The sequence below is a fragment of the Patiria miniata genome, unplaced genomic scaffold (genome assembly GCF_015706575.1).
Source record: "Patiria miniata isolate m_02_andy unplaced genomic scaffold, ASM1570657v1 HiC_scaffold_3, whole genome shotgun sequence".
Lineage (NCBI taxonomy): Eukaryota > Metazoa > Echinodermata > Asteroidea > Valvatida > Asterinidae > Patiria > Patiria miniata.
This window is the reverse complement of record NW_024037069.1, coordinates 26,229,408-26,245,991: the sequence shown is the minus strand read 5'-3', so window position 1 is coordinate 26,245,991 and position 16,584 is coordinate 26,229,408. Positions and strand designations below refer to the sequence as shown.

At 40.2% G+C, this 16,584-nt stretch overlaps 2 protein-coding genes across 3 annotated transcripts; both read right to left on the bottom strand.

Annotated features, from left to right (window-relative positions):
- Positions 1-4,223: 4,223 nt before the first annotated feature.
- LOC119736383 (15-hydroxyprostaglandin dehydrogenase [NAD(+)]-like) lies at positions 4,224-10,799 on the bottom strand. Its single transcript, XM_038210397.1, has 7 exons — positions 10,602-10,799; positions 8,652-8,778; positions 8,194-8,300; positions 7,098-7,194; positions 6,380-6,456; positions 6,017-6,168; positions 4,224-5,815 (listed from the first exon to the last, which is right to left on the bottom strand). Exons 1-7 carry the CDS (start codon positions 10,692-10,694, stop codon positions 5,680-5,682), a joined length of 789 nt encoding a protein of 262 aa, XP_038066325.1. The 5' UTR covers positions 10,695-10,799; the 3' UTR covers positions 4,224-5,679.
- Positions 10,800-11,279: 480 nt separating this feature from the next.
- LOC119736381 (CCAAT/enhancer-binding protein gamma-like) lies at positions 11,280-16,079 on the bottom strand. 2 transcript variants are annotated; one of them, XM_038210395.1, is made up of 2 exons: positions 15,901-16,079; positions 11,280-14,325 (listed from the first exon to the last, which is right to left on the bottom strand). In XM_038210395.1, exons 1-2 carry the CDS (start codon positions 15,952-15,954, stop codon positions 13,807-13,809), a joined length of 573 nt encoding a protein of 190 aa, XP_038066323.1. In that variant the 5' UTR covers positions 15,955-16,079; the 3' UTR covers positions 11,280-13,806. The 2 variants fall into 2 exon arrangements, with proteins under 2 accessions (XP_038066323.1, XP_038066324.1); XM_038210396.1 differs by lacking the exon at positions 15,901-16,079 and adding an exon at positions 15,450-15,863.
- Positions 16,080-16,584: the final 505 nt, after the last annotated feature.

Sequence of the window (16,584 nt, the reverse complement as noted above, 5' to 3'; positions counted from 1 at the left end):
TCTGTTTTCGTCTTCGTATTAATGACAGAGCATATTAATAATATCCTTCAAAGTGCGTAGGTTTTGATGTTCAGAAACAATAAATATGATGAAGCAATTTATTTTACATCTTTTTTTTAAATGTGTCTTTTAAATGGAGGAACAAAATGGCTCAAGTCCACGGCTAAAAAATGCAGTAATGTCGTTTGCTCGCTCGCACGTAACCCTAATCCCATGCATGCATGGTTATTTATTTATTTATTTATTTTACATTTCTTTACCCATGGTATGCCCACACAGTCTATTGCGACCTATACCCTTCGTGTCAAAAAAAGTCCTACTTTTGATTTAATAACTCTGTTGTTTTCCAATGGAATTAAACCAACAATTCAGATCACGTAAACGAGGCATGACAAATATTATGGAGCGAGTTTCATCAGTTTACTCACTCACTTTCAGAATACCACTTTCGACTTGACGTCCTCCAATGTCGATACAGCACTGGAGGCAGGGCTTTAGCCACGTGCTGCGACCGGAAGCTTCTGAAGGAATACAGAACCACCCCTGATGTCATTGCACACCTCCTCGATCGTCCTGGATCATTTGCAAGGACATCAGGAGTGATCCTGCATTCATCCAGAAGCTTCAATATTCAGAACGTGGCTTCAGCCCCGTCCTCCAGCGCTGCATCTACATTGGAGGACGTCAAGTCGAAAGCGGCAGGTTCTGAACGTGAGTATTGTTTTCGTATGGCGTATAAATCTGATCACAAAGCTGATGAAACTCGCTCTATAAAATTTTCCATACCTTGTTTATGATCTAAAATTTTGGTTTAATTCCATTGAAAAACAACAGAGTTATTTAGGATCAAAAGTTGGACTTTTTGGACACGTAAGGTATGTACTGTCAAACTTGGAATGAAGCAAAATGGACTGGTGTTACATTAATGGTCTTTGTTTCAAAACCACTGAATCGAATCCAACAAAAACTTCACACAATAAAGAAAAATGTCGGAGCTCATCAATTCTATAATTGAATTTGAAATTTTCTTCATTAATTACGATAATTCTGTACATCCTACAGAGGGACATTTTTGGACACGTACCCTGTACAATACAATAAAGCACATAATAACGGAGTCTTAATAACGGAGTCTTATATATATTCATATGGAATTACTGCATAACTATTGAGCAACTATATATTATATCTATTGGAAAACTATTAAAACTACACTGTGTACTAAACAAAGAATGTGTATATTGTGCAATCAAAATTAATGATTCGCTGATTACAAGAGGGACGAAAAGTTGAAAACGCCGCGAAAATCCGTTTCGGCGAAAACAATGGGAAAACCAAACGTAGGCGGATTTGCTTCGTTCAATGTGCCATTTACAAGTGAAAAACTTTGGTATGGCTAGAAAATAGCAATTAAAAAGACAATGTTAGGGGGTGGCTGATAATGTGGCCAGCAAAAATAGTACATGTACCGGCAGTCAGCTAAGACTGTTCTGTGGCTCGTGATGACTGTCCTGCTGACTTTGAGATTTGCCGATCGATGCTTCAAGTCTCAATCAGAGTTGAAGAATTAAGAAGATGATCCAGAAGACGTTCCTGTTCCCTTGTAAACTAGGTCGCTAACTTGCTACACAATTATGTACATGATTTGTGGAACTTGCTGCAATCGGCGAAGTTCAGATGACAATGATTCGAGACGATACCATCACGAGTAGGCCTATATAGACGGATGACATCTTGAATCCTCTAGGGTCAGTAGCACTCGATGGACAGAGATCAGCCAAATCATCCACAACACAAAGAGGCTGGTTGAAGGTGCAGTTGGACTCGTACTCCTCAAAACCACCGGTGGCACTATAGCGGCACGTGTACACGAAGTGTGCAGTATCATCAGTCACCGTGTTTGTGTAGTTGAAGCCGTATTCGTGTTCGTAAGGAGTTTGAGGAGTCTTGGTTTCATCTACGGCGAGTCTGACGTCGCCATTCCACAAAGTGACCGACCCACGGGACAGTGTGTCGACATCAGTGACGTTGCAGTAGCGCGACACATCATCGCCTTTCTTGGCTTTGGAATCGGGGAGAATGGAGCCAGAGCATGTCGCTGAGGGCGGATTCCAGCTGACGTCTATTGACCGTGCAGTTCTCCCACTCACTGATGAAAAACCGAAGTGACAGCCGAAACGCGGCGTCCCGCCGTCGTACCGGTCAATCGGGCTGATGGCCATGCGGTATACGGTCTCATTCTGGCCGTTGACGGTGAGATTCGGTCGGGAAAACCGGTCCCGTCCGTCGAAGTAAACGATGTTCTCATGATCAGCAACGGTAACCCAGTCATCATCATCATGACCGGGCCAGCTTAGCCAGTGTATCTCAATCGAGTCAAATGGGCGGTTGAGAGACGTTTCCCGACCCACACAGTGCAGAATGGCCGTATCGCCCTCCTCGTATCCTGTCCACGAAGCATCCGTGCCATCCGTGCGAAGCCAAGACGATTTCAGACTTAATTGCTCGGCATGGGCGACTGGACTCACAATCGCCAACGACGTAATAAAGAGAACTAGACACAGCGCCATGTTGGTGTAATATTACTGGTACTATACATTGAAATCTGGTGTTTATTCGCGACTTTACGTAATATATTATTTTTATCAGATGTACTGCAAACACTCGACTAAGTGGGGCACGTACCTCCTCAAATAGGCTTAGACTTTAAGTCAAGTCTGCAATTCGCGCACCGGCGTGGACAGATAAGAAGATTCGGTAATCCTTACCTTTAGGACCCCTTTCCTATATAAGGTTAAAAGACTCACCAAAACAGCTGACTAAATGACAATCAAAAGTGACATTCTGATATTTCTTGGCACATTTGAACATTTGGCAATGACACCTCTTGGATATCAGCAGGTTTCATTTTGTAGAGAGAGGGCAGGGCTTTGATTTATGAGGGGTAAAAGACGACGATGACAAACAGAAAATATATTTAAAAAGCAAGATCATGAAGATGGCGAACTGCAATAGTGCAAAAAAGGTAGGAAAGTCACATTTTCTTTGAAAGTGCTTTCAAAATTACAACTGAAATGAGTTTATCTGAAGTAAAAAGACTGCTCTAGCCTGCAAAAGTCACATTTGTACTGGACAGTCATCTGCAAAAGTCAGTTTTGATCAGAACTGGTACAAAGTAGAGGTGTCCTAAAAGTAAGGATTACCGAAGATTCACAGTGCCGTGCTAATATTATAGTAGTCTTGGGTCCAAGACCTTCCTGTTGTTTATTCCTCGATCACATCACTCTCGCAAACGATCGCTGATAGAGGGCGCTATCTCGAGATAGCGCCCTCTATCAGCGATCGTTTGCGGGAGTGATGTGATCGAGGAATAAACAACAGGAAGGTCTTGAACCCAAGACTAATATTATAGGGGCGGCCGACACGGCAGACAAAACACGTAGATGGGAACCGATCCACGAATCTTCTTACTGCGCGCCCTATATCTGCCCTATGCTTTTCCACGGCGCCATTTGGTGTTATTTGATTGGTGGCCCAGCGAATTTGTGTACAAGTGAATTTGATTTACTGCAGTTGGGGCGCTCGACAGCTAAAAGGCGCCGCACAAAAGCGGCACTGGATGGAATATGAATAACCAATACTTCCCCTTTGCCCTAAAATAAAGTAAAATGCTATCATCCACAATGAAGCAAGAAAATTAAGTCAACAATTCAACCTTGTGACATCGACATTTTCTTTAAAAAACCCCAAAACTCAGGGTTCGTGATCCATCAAATTAAACAATACAAGCAAACATTCCTCAAGCAATTTCTAAATTCAATCTCACAACTTGAGTGATAATTCCTTAAGGCTGTTCACGAACTGTATAAAACTTGACAGAGCTGTGAACATTACAAAACACCTTTCAAAACTTCGAAAAACTTAATACATTTAATGATTAAGCACATAAAAGCACAATTTCATTATATCAAAAGTCACCTATATCTCCAGCAGATCAACAAAAACACACAGGGCAGGGCGTTTGTATAGTCCCGTCTCTATTCCCGCTGGTCTCAACTGAGTGAGGGGCCTGTGGCCTAAGGGGTCATGTTACTAGGGAAGGGGGGAAGTTTATCAGGGGTACACACTATTATGAAAGGGTAAGAGGCTGGAGTTATTCAGGGGGCTACTCCTATACTAAAACGAAAAAAAAAAAAAAAAAAAAAAAATACATTGCAAACTTCAAGTGAAACTTGGCCCTGCCACATTTACAACATCATTTTTAAAAAGAATCAATCTTTAATTTTTAAGACTGAAATCAAAATTGGTTACATTAAAATAATTATTACTTTATATTTATTATTATAAAACCTGATGCACTTGTTTCTCTGAGATTTACAACAAAAAAGCAAGTAACCTAGTTAATTTTGGCCATTTATGGCAACAATGTTGGACAGTATGGCACTCATTTTTGTTGGTTACATTTATTATATTTTAAGTTATTTTGCTCTATGAAAACATCAAATTATACAAAATATAACTACATTTATAAAAACCTTTACAATTCTTTCCCATCAAAGTATGACAGAAATTATCAACACATCACAAAAGTATGAAATATTTTGAAATTCATGATGCACTTTATACTTGTAGATTTGTATATCTCGAGATTCCCTTTAAGTGAAACATTACACACTTATCTCTTTCATTGATGCACATTTCAGTTTGCAAGAAACATTTCTATTACTAGATGATAACTAGATGAAAAAGTTTCTCTACAATCAAGACTAAATTTATCAAGCAACTCAAGTATTTTCTTTCAAATTTAGAGTTTTAAATACGAGTCCAGTGCATGAGCTTAAGTAAAAGCCCAACCGCATGTTAAATAACCTGAATTGTCTAGGATTTGTGCTAAATATATACCAACTACTCGAATATTCAATCAAATCATTGCTCCCTAAAAGTGTAGAAGCAGCAGTGCTCATGTGTTTGCAATGCCTTTAAAGCCATGTAGGAACATTGGTAATCACCTGTACATGAACCCACTGATTTAAAGAAAAAAGTTTAGAAGAAAAAATCAAAGGGATTGTACACAAGAGGAGGTATTAAAATATATTGAGCCCGCATCTTTTAAAATGGAAGTGCTAGTAGCACAGCCCACTTGGTGAAGGTAAAGTCTGTCACGAGCCAATGTGGCCCATCAGGCCGGCGTTTATCTCCGGTTTCAGAAGCATGAAACGACTGAGAATATTTCTATTCCCCCTGGACGGGATGCTGGTCCATCGCAGGTTACTCCCCAGCTAATGCTGGTACCCATTTATACTCCTGGGTAAAGAGAGGCAAGTGGGGTGAAGTGGCTTGCCCAAGGACACAACATATGGCCAGCAGCTGGATTCGAACCCCTGACCCTCTGATCATGAGTCACGAACCCTAACCACTAGGCCACACACACTCCCACTTACGAGACCAAAATATTGTGCATAGTATCCAGTGCGCTGAAACATCAACAGTTAGTTGTTATGCACCCACTTACTTAATATTTTGAACAGTTTTGTTGCTTTCAACAAACAAACAAAATGCATGAAATGCAAATGATCCTTTGTACTTAACTTTATTTGTGTTCAAAAATTGGTGTAATTTGGTTAATCCAAGACTTTTCTTGATCATGAGACCATCTCTTTGGGGTTTGGTGATGAGGGTTCACATCTTGCTAGGCACTGGAGGGGTCTTTTTGAATGGATGGAAGTCGATGCCTCTTTCGTGGGTGACCCGCATGACCTTATCGTGAGTATCCTCCTCCACTAGTCTCATGAAGCCCTCTGCAACCGTGGAAACCCTGCAAATAGACAAGTAGGAAGTCGGTGAAATCTCAAGCTGCTGCAGGAAACTAGTCTCATGGCCTGACAAACAGCGGTAATAATTGTGACGTCCTTCGGTTTCAAGTGCTATATAAGCACCACATTATTAATAATATGCACTTGACCACAACAACACTGCATTGTCAATCATTTGTAGTTGATCATTATTCATGGCTTACGGCAACAACTTGATAGTTCCTGTGACCTGTTTCATCACGTTAGAGCTGATGAATTCAGGGGCATCTGTCTTGCCAACAATGGCCGTGTCAGAGAAGGAGGGGCATAGGGTATTGATGCGGATGTCATCTGCTGTGAAGGCCGGATCAAATGACTGTTTGAAAAAGAAAAGAAAAATAAGGACAGACGACTCGGTGAAGCATTCTTTTTCAGTAAAGTTTCCAGAAATCAGGAAAGTTATCAATTGTTCTGAGTGATGTGAGTGGTAGGGCTGTGTTATACCACATATTTGAATATTTGATAAACAATGAAATATCTGAACAGCTATTTTTTTATCCAAATTGTGGGCAAATGTCTGTACTTACAGCCATAGTTCTTGTGAATCCCACAACGCCATGCTTGGTGGCTGTGTACACCGGGCACAGGGGACCAAGAATCAAACCTGCCAATCAGACAACACATTCAAGGTAAAGAAGACCATTTGGTTTAAAGATAGTAAAGGTAGTCAACAGTCAACACCCTGTGAAATTATTCCTTCTGGCATACTGTCATTTTGAAGTCAAAAATAAAAGAAGGCCATTTCCACAGAGTTGGTTTGTAGTTTGGGTGAATCCAAGAATTGGGCAAATCACAAGTAAACGCGTGGTTGCTATTCTTAGTCGGTTCAGTGCCTGACATCGTGTAGCTGCAATCAGCTAATTAAGAACATGATCCGGATGCTGATTTCGTGCGCAATTCAAAACTTTTGAATTGAAATTGAGATCCTAGAACATTGTTTTCTCCAGATATAAAGCATTCACCGAGCTAAAAATTCATCAAGTAAGTTGTTAAGCACCTGTCTTTAGATTTTGAGCACTCGTTGCTTCAAATGATAAGAAAAATGCACAAATGACAAATGATCTACATTACCTTAAGTAAAGTTACTCAACTGCTTCAATAATTTGGATAGCAATGTTACCAAGCCCTCGTTTGCTCCAACGTATGACCTAGTACATAGGCAATCAAGGTATACTGCCCATTGAATTCTGAAAGGTCTAAGCGGGTAGTCAATTTAGTAATGCAGCCACTGCATATTCAACTTACCTGCCATTGAGGAAACATTGACGACAACGCCCCCAGATCCACCGTTCAGTTTGCTCATGTACTTCCTGGCCAAGTAGGTACCGTGAACAACAGCAGTCTGTAGATAAATGGGCCCAAAATATGGTAGAGTTAACGTAATAATACTATGTAGTGTGGTGCTGATATAGCACTTTCCACTTGAGGTAGGTCTCAAAGCCCTTCACAATCAGGCCTCTACCGTAATAGGTACCCATTTGCACTCCTGGGTGGAGAGAGGCAATTGTAGTAAAGTGTCTTGCCTAAGGACACAAGCAGCACGTTCTCCACCAGGATTCGAACCCATGTACCATGGCACATGGGTCGAACAGCCAAACCATTAGACCACATTGCTGTGAACAAGATTCAGCTGGTTTGACACTTCATATGATGTCATTATTTCACTGTTATGGGACAAAATGCCTCCTTTATTAATTAAGGGCATTATAGCATGTTCGAGCAGTTCTCAGCTCAGCTCATTCCAAGCTTTTTGTGATATTGGCCACAATTCTTCAAATGATTCAGATTCATTGCATCTGCAATGGCATCTCCATGGGGTCCGCTCATAAGTCCAACGCCTCATAGGTCTGACGCCTCATTAGTCCGACAAAATCGCATCCCCTAACCAAATAAAGGCCCATAAGTCCGACGCCTCATAGGTCTGACGCCTCATAAGTCAGACGCCTCATAGGTCCGACGCCTCATAGGTCTGACGCCTCATAAGTCCGACGCCTCATAAGTCCGACGCCTCATAAGTCCGACGCCTCATAAGTCCGACGCCTCATAGCTCCGACGCCTCATAGCTAGTCTGACAAATTAAACGCCTCATTTTTCCAACGTCGGACCTATGAGGCGTCGGACTTAGGATACGGCCCCGTCTGCATATAAGCCCCTGGCTTTGGAAGATGCCTCCATAATTTCCCATTGATTTATTGTCCTTTCTTTATTACCTATAAGATCTATATGTATAATCTTAATAAAATTATTTATTACTTCACTTTGTTACATTGTTTCATAAAAGTTGAAGCATTATGGAAATAAATGTTGATTGAATTGAATTGAAAAGGTTCAGAATTCTCACCAAGTTAATGTTGATCATTTGTCTCCATTTCTTTTCGTCCCCTACGCCTGCATTGTTACACACAATGTCCAGCTGGCCATACTTCTCTCTTGTTTTCTTGAAAGCGTCTAAAGAAAGAACGAAACAGGGTGTTGAAAACCAAACTGGAATGATCATGATTAAACAGGGCAGTAAGGCCAAGTAAAAACAAAAAATTTAAAAGGGACGAGGCAGCCTTGATACTTTTCTGTCCAAATCGTTGATACTTTTGTGTCCAAAGCCATCACCCTTTCTACCAGATTCTAGACTTGTAATCATAGCTGCAGTCCAGTTCTCACAAGACGATCACAAGTCAGCCCCAGCTATTCTGGCGAACTGTGACAAAAGCATTTATTTGTTGTTCGTCATTCCCGGTTACTTGTAACTGGACTTGTGAAAGGACTTGTGATGTACGTTTGACCCGACTCATGATGGTTCACCTTCCAGCTGTTGGTCCGATGTGACATCACATGGAAGAAAGACGGCCTTGTTGCTGCCATACTGCGAGGTGAAACGTCGAGTAGTCTCCTGTCCCTTCTGATGATTAACATCTGCTATTCCAATCCCCTAAAAAATGTGAGATATTAGTTTTGGGAAAGAAGGTAGTATCTTGATGCCATATTATTTGCCATGACAACACATGATGATGATCAAAGAGATAATGTGAGCATTAGGGTAAAACATGGTGGCATGACGACACTGCAATTTTTACGTGTTCAGTTTGAGTCGAACTGCATCATGGAACCATCTAATCCCAACTGCACATGTACACATTACTCAAATTTCAAACTCCAAGAGTTGCCATGCAATTTAAGGTAAGGGGAGACATAAATAATCAAATTTTTCCTAATTTCCCCTGTGAAAATTTAATACCATGAAAGTTCACATTATTGCTTGAATTAGTTCCCATAGGAACGGTAAACCAGGTAAGTGTGCTTCCAAACCAGAAATGAGTGCCGATTCTTCACAACCAAGAAAATTAAATTGTCCACAAATCACGTTTTGTATTTTTTTCCTTCCACTAGTGAAAATGAAAGTGTCTCACCAGTGGCGTGAATGTATGGTATGGATAGCCCCATAAATGTGGCCAATTTACTGGACTACCTCCGTAAATAAAGGCCACACTTGGAACATGTACCCAAATATGTAGAACTTTGTCAAGTTTTTATTTTCACATTTAGACTTTGTTTGTAGTTTATTTATGCTTTAGAAGCACACTCGCCCTCTTTAAAGCGAAATAAAAGTATTCCCCCCTTTTTCAGACATCCATATTTTGTGTAATTTCCAGGTTCATTTTGCACATGTTAGTCGTTAGCGTATCTAAATGATAGTGGATATATATTTTGCCGGAGGTAATGACGGCAAACTAACGATTACTAAATGTTTGCCGGCGGCAATCCATATCAACAGGGCTGAATTATAAGATGTATTAAATTCCCACCAATAGTTGTGAAGCACGTTTGGTGTAATGGTTAAGCAAAGGCTCTATTAAGCGGGATGACTCGCGTTCGATTCCGACCGCACCACATTTTAAAGTTTTTTTTTCTCATCCCCAATTAATAAATAAGAATATTCTTCTTTTATTATTTTAACATGTCTCAAACATTTTTTGCAGAGTATTACATTTTCTTTTTCAGATTTGTGGCTCTGGAGGATTTTTTTTAAAAGGGAAATAAAGTTCAAAATTATAAAATGGTCTGAATCCCATCTTGTGAATACGAGGTAACAACGATAATTTTGGTATGGAGCCAGACTAAAACTTGTCACCGGAAAATGTGTTAAGTACAAAAAAACAGTAACTGCGCATGTTCAGTGCATATCCGGCAAACTAACGTTTACTAAAGGTTTGCCGTCTCCGGCAAAATATACACTGCCTATCTAAATCCCAACACGAAATTACACCAAAAATAGACGTATGAAAAAGGGAGGAATAATTTTCTTTCGCTTTAAACATGTTAAAGAGGGCGAGTATGCTTCGGAAAGAATGCTGCAACCTGACGCTACTTCGGTGGTTGTGTACAAAGTTTACGGAGAGTCAAGAAAATTTTACAAGTAGGGCCTATTTCCTAACAAAAATGGAAATGTTTCTCAGTCCCAGATTCATGTCTTTATATCATCATTTTTGCAATGACTGACCTTCACTGAGATGATTATGAAGAAAAAATCAGCGTCAAAAATTCAGCAAAAATTCTTGTGCTTCTAAAGCATAAATAAACTACAAACAAACTAACAAAGTCTAAATGTGAAAATAAAAACTTGACAAAGTCCTACATTTTTGGGTAGGGCCTACATGTTCCAACTCCAACCAAGTGTGGCCTTTATTTACGGAGGCCCCAGTCCAGTAAATTAAAATTGGCCACAGCTGCGGTGCGCCTTGTCAACTTCTTTACCTTGGCACCCTTCTTCAACAATTCTTCGGCAAATGCTCTTCCAAACCCCTCAGCAGCTCCCGTGATCAAGGCAACTTTCCCTTGCACCCTCATACTGGCATGTCAAGACGAAATACTGGACGAGAAGTTACTTCGAAACTTGGTAAATTTATCTTTGATTATGCCGGTACGGTCTTCAATAGCAAAGTCCATGTGCTGAATCACTTGTTCCCTTGAGGGCGCTATACAGGTAGACTGTACAGCTCTATCGATATCCTACATGTACATGTACGCGTAAACAACACTTTATGAGGGGGGCGTGACTCCCATTTGTTCCCCCTCCCTTCTCTTTGCACATGTCCAGGAAATGGCCGAAAATGTGGGCCACCCCATGTCGGGGGGTTGGGGGTAAGCGGGGAAATATCAGAATATTTCACCCTCTCCTACAAGGCCATTCCATAGCGCTATGAAACTGTTTTAAAGTTCGTTTTTTTAAGCAGAGTTTGATATTTCAACATTTAGCAGCACACATATTTGAATAGTGACATTACCCGGTTATGTAAGGTCAAACTCAAGCCCATCACCTGACTGACAAACACGACATACAACAGTGATGGCTTCATGTGCCTTGCAGCTTATCAAACAAAAATTTCTAAGTAAATTAATCCAAGCAATGATTAATCAGGACTGACTCAACTGTTGTTTTTTTCTGCAATTCACTTATTTATTGTTATTGTACACAATTCTTTGCCAACAATGACTATGGTAACATGTTAAAAATCCAACGTGATCTTTTGATTTTTGTTAATATGGACACCCTAGTCATTACAAGGTATAGCCATCAATACCCAAAGGAAAATTATACACAGGCTTTTGCAAGTAAAAACACAGGGTTATGAAAAAAAACAACCAAGTTATTTTTTTTGCCAAAAAAAAAAAAAATTCTCAATAAAAAGGCAGGTTATATTTTTGTAGCATTATTCTACCATGCTATTGGCAATGTTAAAAAAAAGGGCAAAAAAGAAACCCCAAAGTTCAAATTAACCAAATCATTTGTGTTCTGGGGTGCTCACTGCTCAGTAGATATATTCTATTGGAGTTTAAACATAAAACACTTAATTTCCAATGGACTGGCCATATTCACTACAAAAATGAGAGAATGTGACTGATTGGCCCTATTCAAGTTGAGGGTGTTTACGATTTTGTTTTTTACATTTATTGTCAGTGTGTCGTCTTTGGATTAAATATACTGGAAAAAACATATAAACAATAACACCCTCTGACTATAATTCAGGGATGTAGTCGAGTCCATCACAAGTCCAGTCACAGTGCATGAACAATAACAGAGGCATGTCTTTGTCAAAGCTCATTTGAATAGCTAGTGATTTGAACTGGGACTGAAAGATTTGTGATGGACTCGCAGGGACTTGTGATGGACTGGACTGCATCCCTGGACTAAAGTTCTCTTCTTTTGCAAAATCCTCACACAAAGTATGACTTCAATGCGTATGCATGCAAGATGAACTTGCATGCAGCTGTTGAACACTGTGTTACAGTAGGTTTGCGCATGAAAAGTTCCAGGTTTCGGGTTATCAAAACCGTTATCTACACTGCTCATTTTATGTCAATTAATGTCTATTTCAGTTCTGCTCTTGAATATCAAGAAAACCAGGCTTGTTATATGTACATTATTTTTTTTATGAAATCAGGAATCCTTATTTATCTTCAAGCAAACTTGAGTCCCCGATCTTGACTGGTTGATCTAAGGCAACAATAGTGTGATATTATCCCATATACCAGGATCCATGTCACACTGCGCGTATCGCGCTATTCTGATGTATGCTCTATTCCTACTGCAGGCACATGTATACCGCTTGTTTGCTTGAAGATAAATTCATTATGCCACTCGCGCTCGTGGAATACGGAAAATGTAGTACCTGTGTGTTCCATATATGCCAAGTGACATAGGAAACATAGAGACGTGCTATATTATTCTGTGTTCCACTCACACTAGTGGGATAACTAATTATCTTATTTTTCCACGTCAGCTGAGCTGAAGACTGATGAATGGACAACAGTTACTGGTCCAAGTTCAAACCTTTAATACAAAGCAAAAGGTTTCCAACAACAGGATCCAGTTATCAATTGGACTTGAAACACATTCCGCATCCTACATGAACTACGAAAGGACAAAGCACCAACAAAATGTAACTGCAAGAATGAGTCCTTAAAAGCTGCTCACTGTGGTGGAAGTCAGTTGTAGCACTAGTCAAGACCAAGAGATGTGCCAACACAACACCAAAGTAAAGTACAAGTATGAATGAACATGTAAATCAGATATTACTAGGTTTTTTGGGGGGCTGGTCCCAGAGGGCCAGCCCTAGAGTCCTCTTTGTACCCATCTCTTTGTCTCTATCTTCATACCTATCTCTACGATAGCACTACTGCCGGGCAGTGCCATCCTATATGATTACCCCATAATGCCAATGAATGGGCTAGACTGGGCCCATTCTGCGGACCAGATGCATGAAAAGACTTCCAGTGAATAGCCATTCTGAATCAATTGAAGAGAATTTTGTGTGTTCTGGGACCAGCTCTACCAAGCTTGCCCAGTCTTAGTTTCTTATTCTTTGAACACGCTCTTTCAATTTTATCTTGAGATAACGTCTTCTACAAATTGTGCATAGTACTAGTAGAACCCATTCCTTTTTATAGCTTTCTAATGGAAAAGTTATCATTATACAAGCTGCTCGTTGGAGGAATAGATGTGGATTTATGGCATATAACTTTACAAGCAGAAACTTTTGTGAATAAAATTATAAAATTAGGATCTCTTTGATGAAAAACCAAGAAAACATTGGAGAGCAACCATGATAGTTTAGTTCACACATAAATCTGAAACACGGCATCAAACATAACATTACGTACAGTAGCCAGAAATAGGTTTTTAAGAAGCTAATATACACACTTTTCATTCGCCAGAAATTCAAACTACATTATAGTTTCTTTGTTAACACTGGTTTTGTTTTTTAAATCAACTCGAAAGACTTGTCAGCTAACTATAAAAGGATTTGCTATCAATGGCAATGCACTGTGGCGGTCTGTCTTTAAGGAGGGGGTATAACAAAATTTTACGAGATATTTTGTTTTTTTCTTATTTCTTTCTCTTCAACTATTATTTACACAAATGTCTCCAAAGTGATATCAGAGACACGGGGGCCATGGATCACGCCTCCGTTTTCACCCCCTCCTGGTTAACTGTCACAACGTAGGTATGATCAGATGACGCCTGAGTCAGCTGGTTAATGGCTGACTCCATGCCCGGCTGCTCCGAATTGACCTCCTGGTTCTGCAGACGGCTGGCGACATCCGGGCCGGCTGTGTACAGACCGAAGGTGGTGCTGGGATCTGGTACTTCCCTAGCGTGAGCCAGGAAGAGATCCTTGAGCAGACTCAGCTCTTTGGACAGCAGCATGACCTTGCTCTCCAGCTGCTGGTTCTCCTCCTTTAACTGCTGCACCCGCTCCTGTGTCTCCTCCGCCTTCTTGCGGCTGCGGTCCCGACTCTTGCGCACGGCAACGTTGTTGCGCTGCCGGCGAGTCTTGTACTCATCGCTTTCCTTGTCATGCAGGTACTTCTTCAAGGAGCGACCGGCAGTGGTCTGCTTGCCGCCCCCAGGTTTACGGTTGTCAGATGGCATCTCTTTGTTGTTGTTGTTACCGTTACTGCTTTCCATAGTTTGCCCCTACACAAATAAATGGAAGAATTAACACAAATTCTGTAAACTATGATTTAAAGCCTTGCATAGTAGAGTGAATACATGAAGCTTGCAGGTGACTCCATGTGAGGAGTCTTCTGTGAAGACCAAGCATGATATTTGACCCTTAGAAACAAAATAGGCAAAAGTGTCCTGCAAACCCCAAAAAGGGTAACATCTAAAGAACAGTATGATGACAATGGAGGAAACAATATAGCACATGAAATGAGGGGGAAATGATAATCCTATTAAATAGGGAAACTATCATGCATGGAAAAAGATCTGCTTTGCAAAACAATGGGATTGATTTTTCAACTTTGTTGACGGTAGACTCTGTTCTCTTTCTGCTGAAGACAAGGTCTAGGCCTACTCTCCGAATATGTCAAGCAAAATTAGATGAAAGAAATCCACCAACACAAGCAAAGAAATAACTGCAGGACAATGTGCAATTCAAAAGCAAACACATGTCAAAATGTTCTGAATTTGGGATGTTCTAGTACTGTTCCGGAATCTTGATTGCAGTCATTTCAAGTAAACTTGCTATGTGTGAAGAGGTTTTCACGGACCCAAGGATGTTAAATAGGAAGAAACTAAATTTTCAAAGAAATATTCTAACCATTTTCTGGATACCTTCACTCCCCTTCCAGGAGCTTGGGCAACCAGTCAGTCACTCACACACATAATTATAAACATCCCTTAGACTTAGTGTTGATGGACATCTGTTCATCCGATTAATCCATTTTGGAACATTTTTGGGAAAAAAAATTTCCCATTCATTAATCACACATCACTTAAATTCACACAAAAGTTTAATTCATGTGAAATGCAATTGTTTTGGCTAGGCTTTAGTTTTTTTTAAGTCATTGTTGCACAACACTAACAATTCGCTAAACAGTTTTATTCATGTGAAATTCACAGCAAATCCAATGGGAAATATTCAAAGTTTGAAAGCTGAGGTACAGGAAGGCTTTGATCAAATTATGGACCAGGTAAACTGTTGTTACAAACTGAAGTGAGCTCTTCCCCCAAGTTAATGTACGATCTTTTGAATTACTGAAGAATAAATTAAATCAACTGGTATTAAATATAAATTGCAGTTAAGTTTAACCTACCACGGGTAATGGCTTAAGAAACATTCTTGTCTGACTTGATTTTTCAGAATTTCTGCTTCAAATTCAAGCTAAAAACACCAGTCCAACAAACTGCATGTATATGCAAGTGCAACTTTTGCACTTTGACTTAAAATGGAAATTCAGCTGAGGCTTCCTTTTTATAAACCGTCCTCAGCCATTATATTCCTGGTGCGTTCTATACCACTTAACTTACAAAGACCAAAAAATAGCAACGAATATCAGCAATGATGATTCAACTTGGCCGGTTAAGGTTGCAATGGCCGCCTCACTTGGCATGAGCAGCAGCGGTGATTACGCAATCATATTGCCCAATCGCATCAGCCAGTTGAACCAACGTTAACGGGCACTGAACGTAAACAAGAAACACATTTCAATGGGGTGGGTGTGAATCACTCAGCGACCCTTTTTCGAACTTTAATGGCATTCTTACCTTCAACGGGTAGATAAGGAATGTGCTATGAATTCCGGAGGACGATCCTAGCATTGATCTCAGTTGCTAGAGCTTTAAAAAGTTGATTTTTTTGGTCGCTGAACGGCAGCGAAAACACACCGAGTATCACCTAAACGCCTCCATTATTATTTTTCTGAAGCTTTCGTGTGATTGGTAACCAACGACAGAGCATGATGTAATTTGCATTTGATCTGCATGGTACCAGCTAATGATAGGGTCTAGGCTGGTCTGGATTCGCGCATACTTACAGAGCGTTTTCAATCAACGCACACAGCACTGTAAACGTAAATAAATGGGAGTCTGTCTATTTACAAAAAGATGACGTTACGCTTCGCTAGTGTTTCGCGTTTGGGACTTTTTCCTCGATGAGAAATCCGCTATTACGAAATACCTTGGAAATACCCACGGTACGCGTGCATTATGGTCCAGCGAAGCAGCTCGGGCCGCAGATATATCCTGGAAATATAGTTTTGCTTAGAAAATATCATAACTCCCGGACTGGAATAAAAACAATACGATAAATGTATTTTTGCTGATATTTATTTATACAGTAGCATAGAAATTACACTGCTTTCTGTATCATGAAAAATGTCTCAAGTAAAATGATCTCTGAGCGCAAACCGCTTATATAATGAGTAGGCCTACCATTACATTCCAATATTT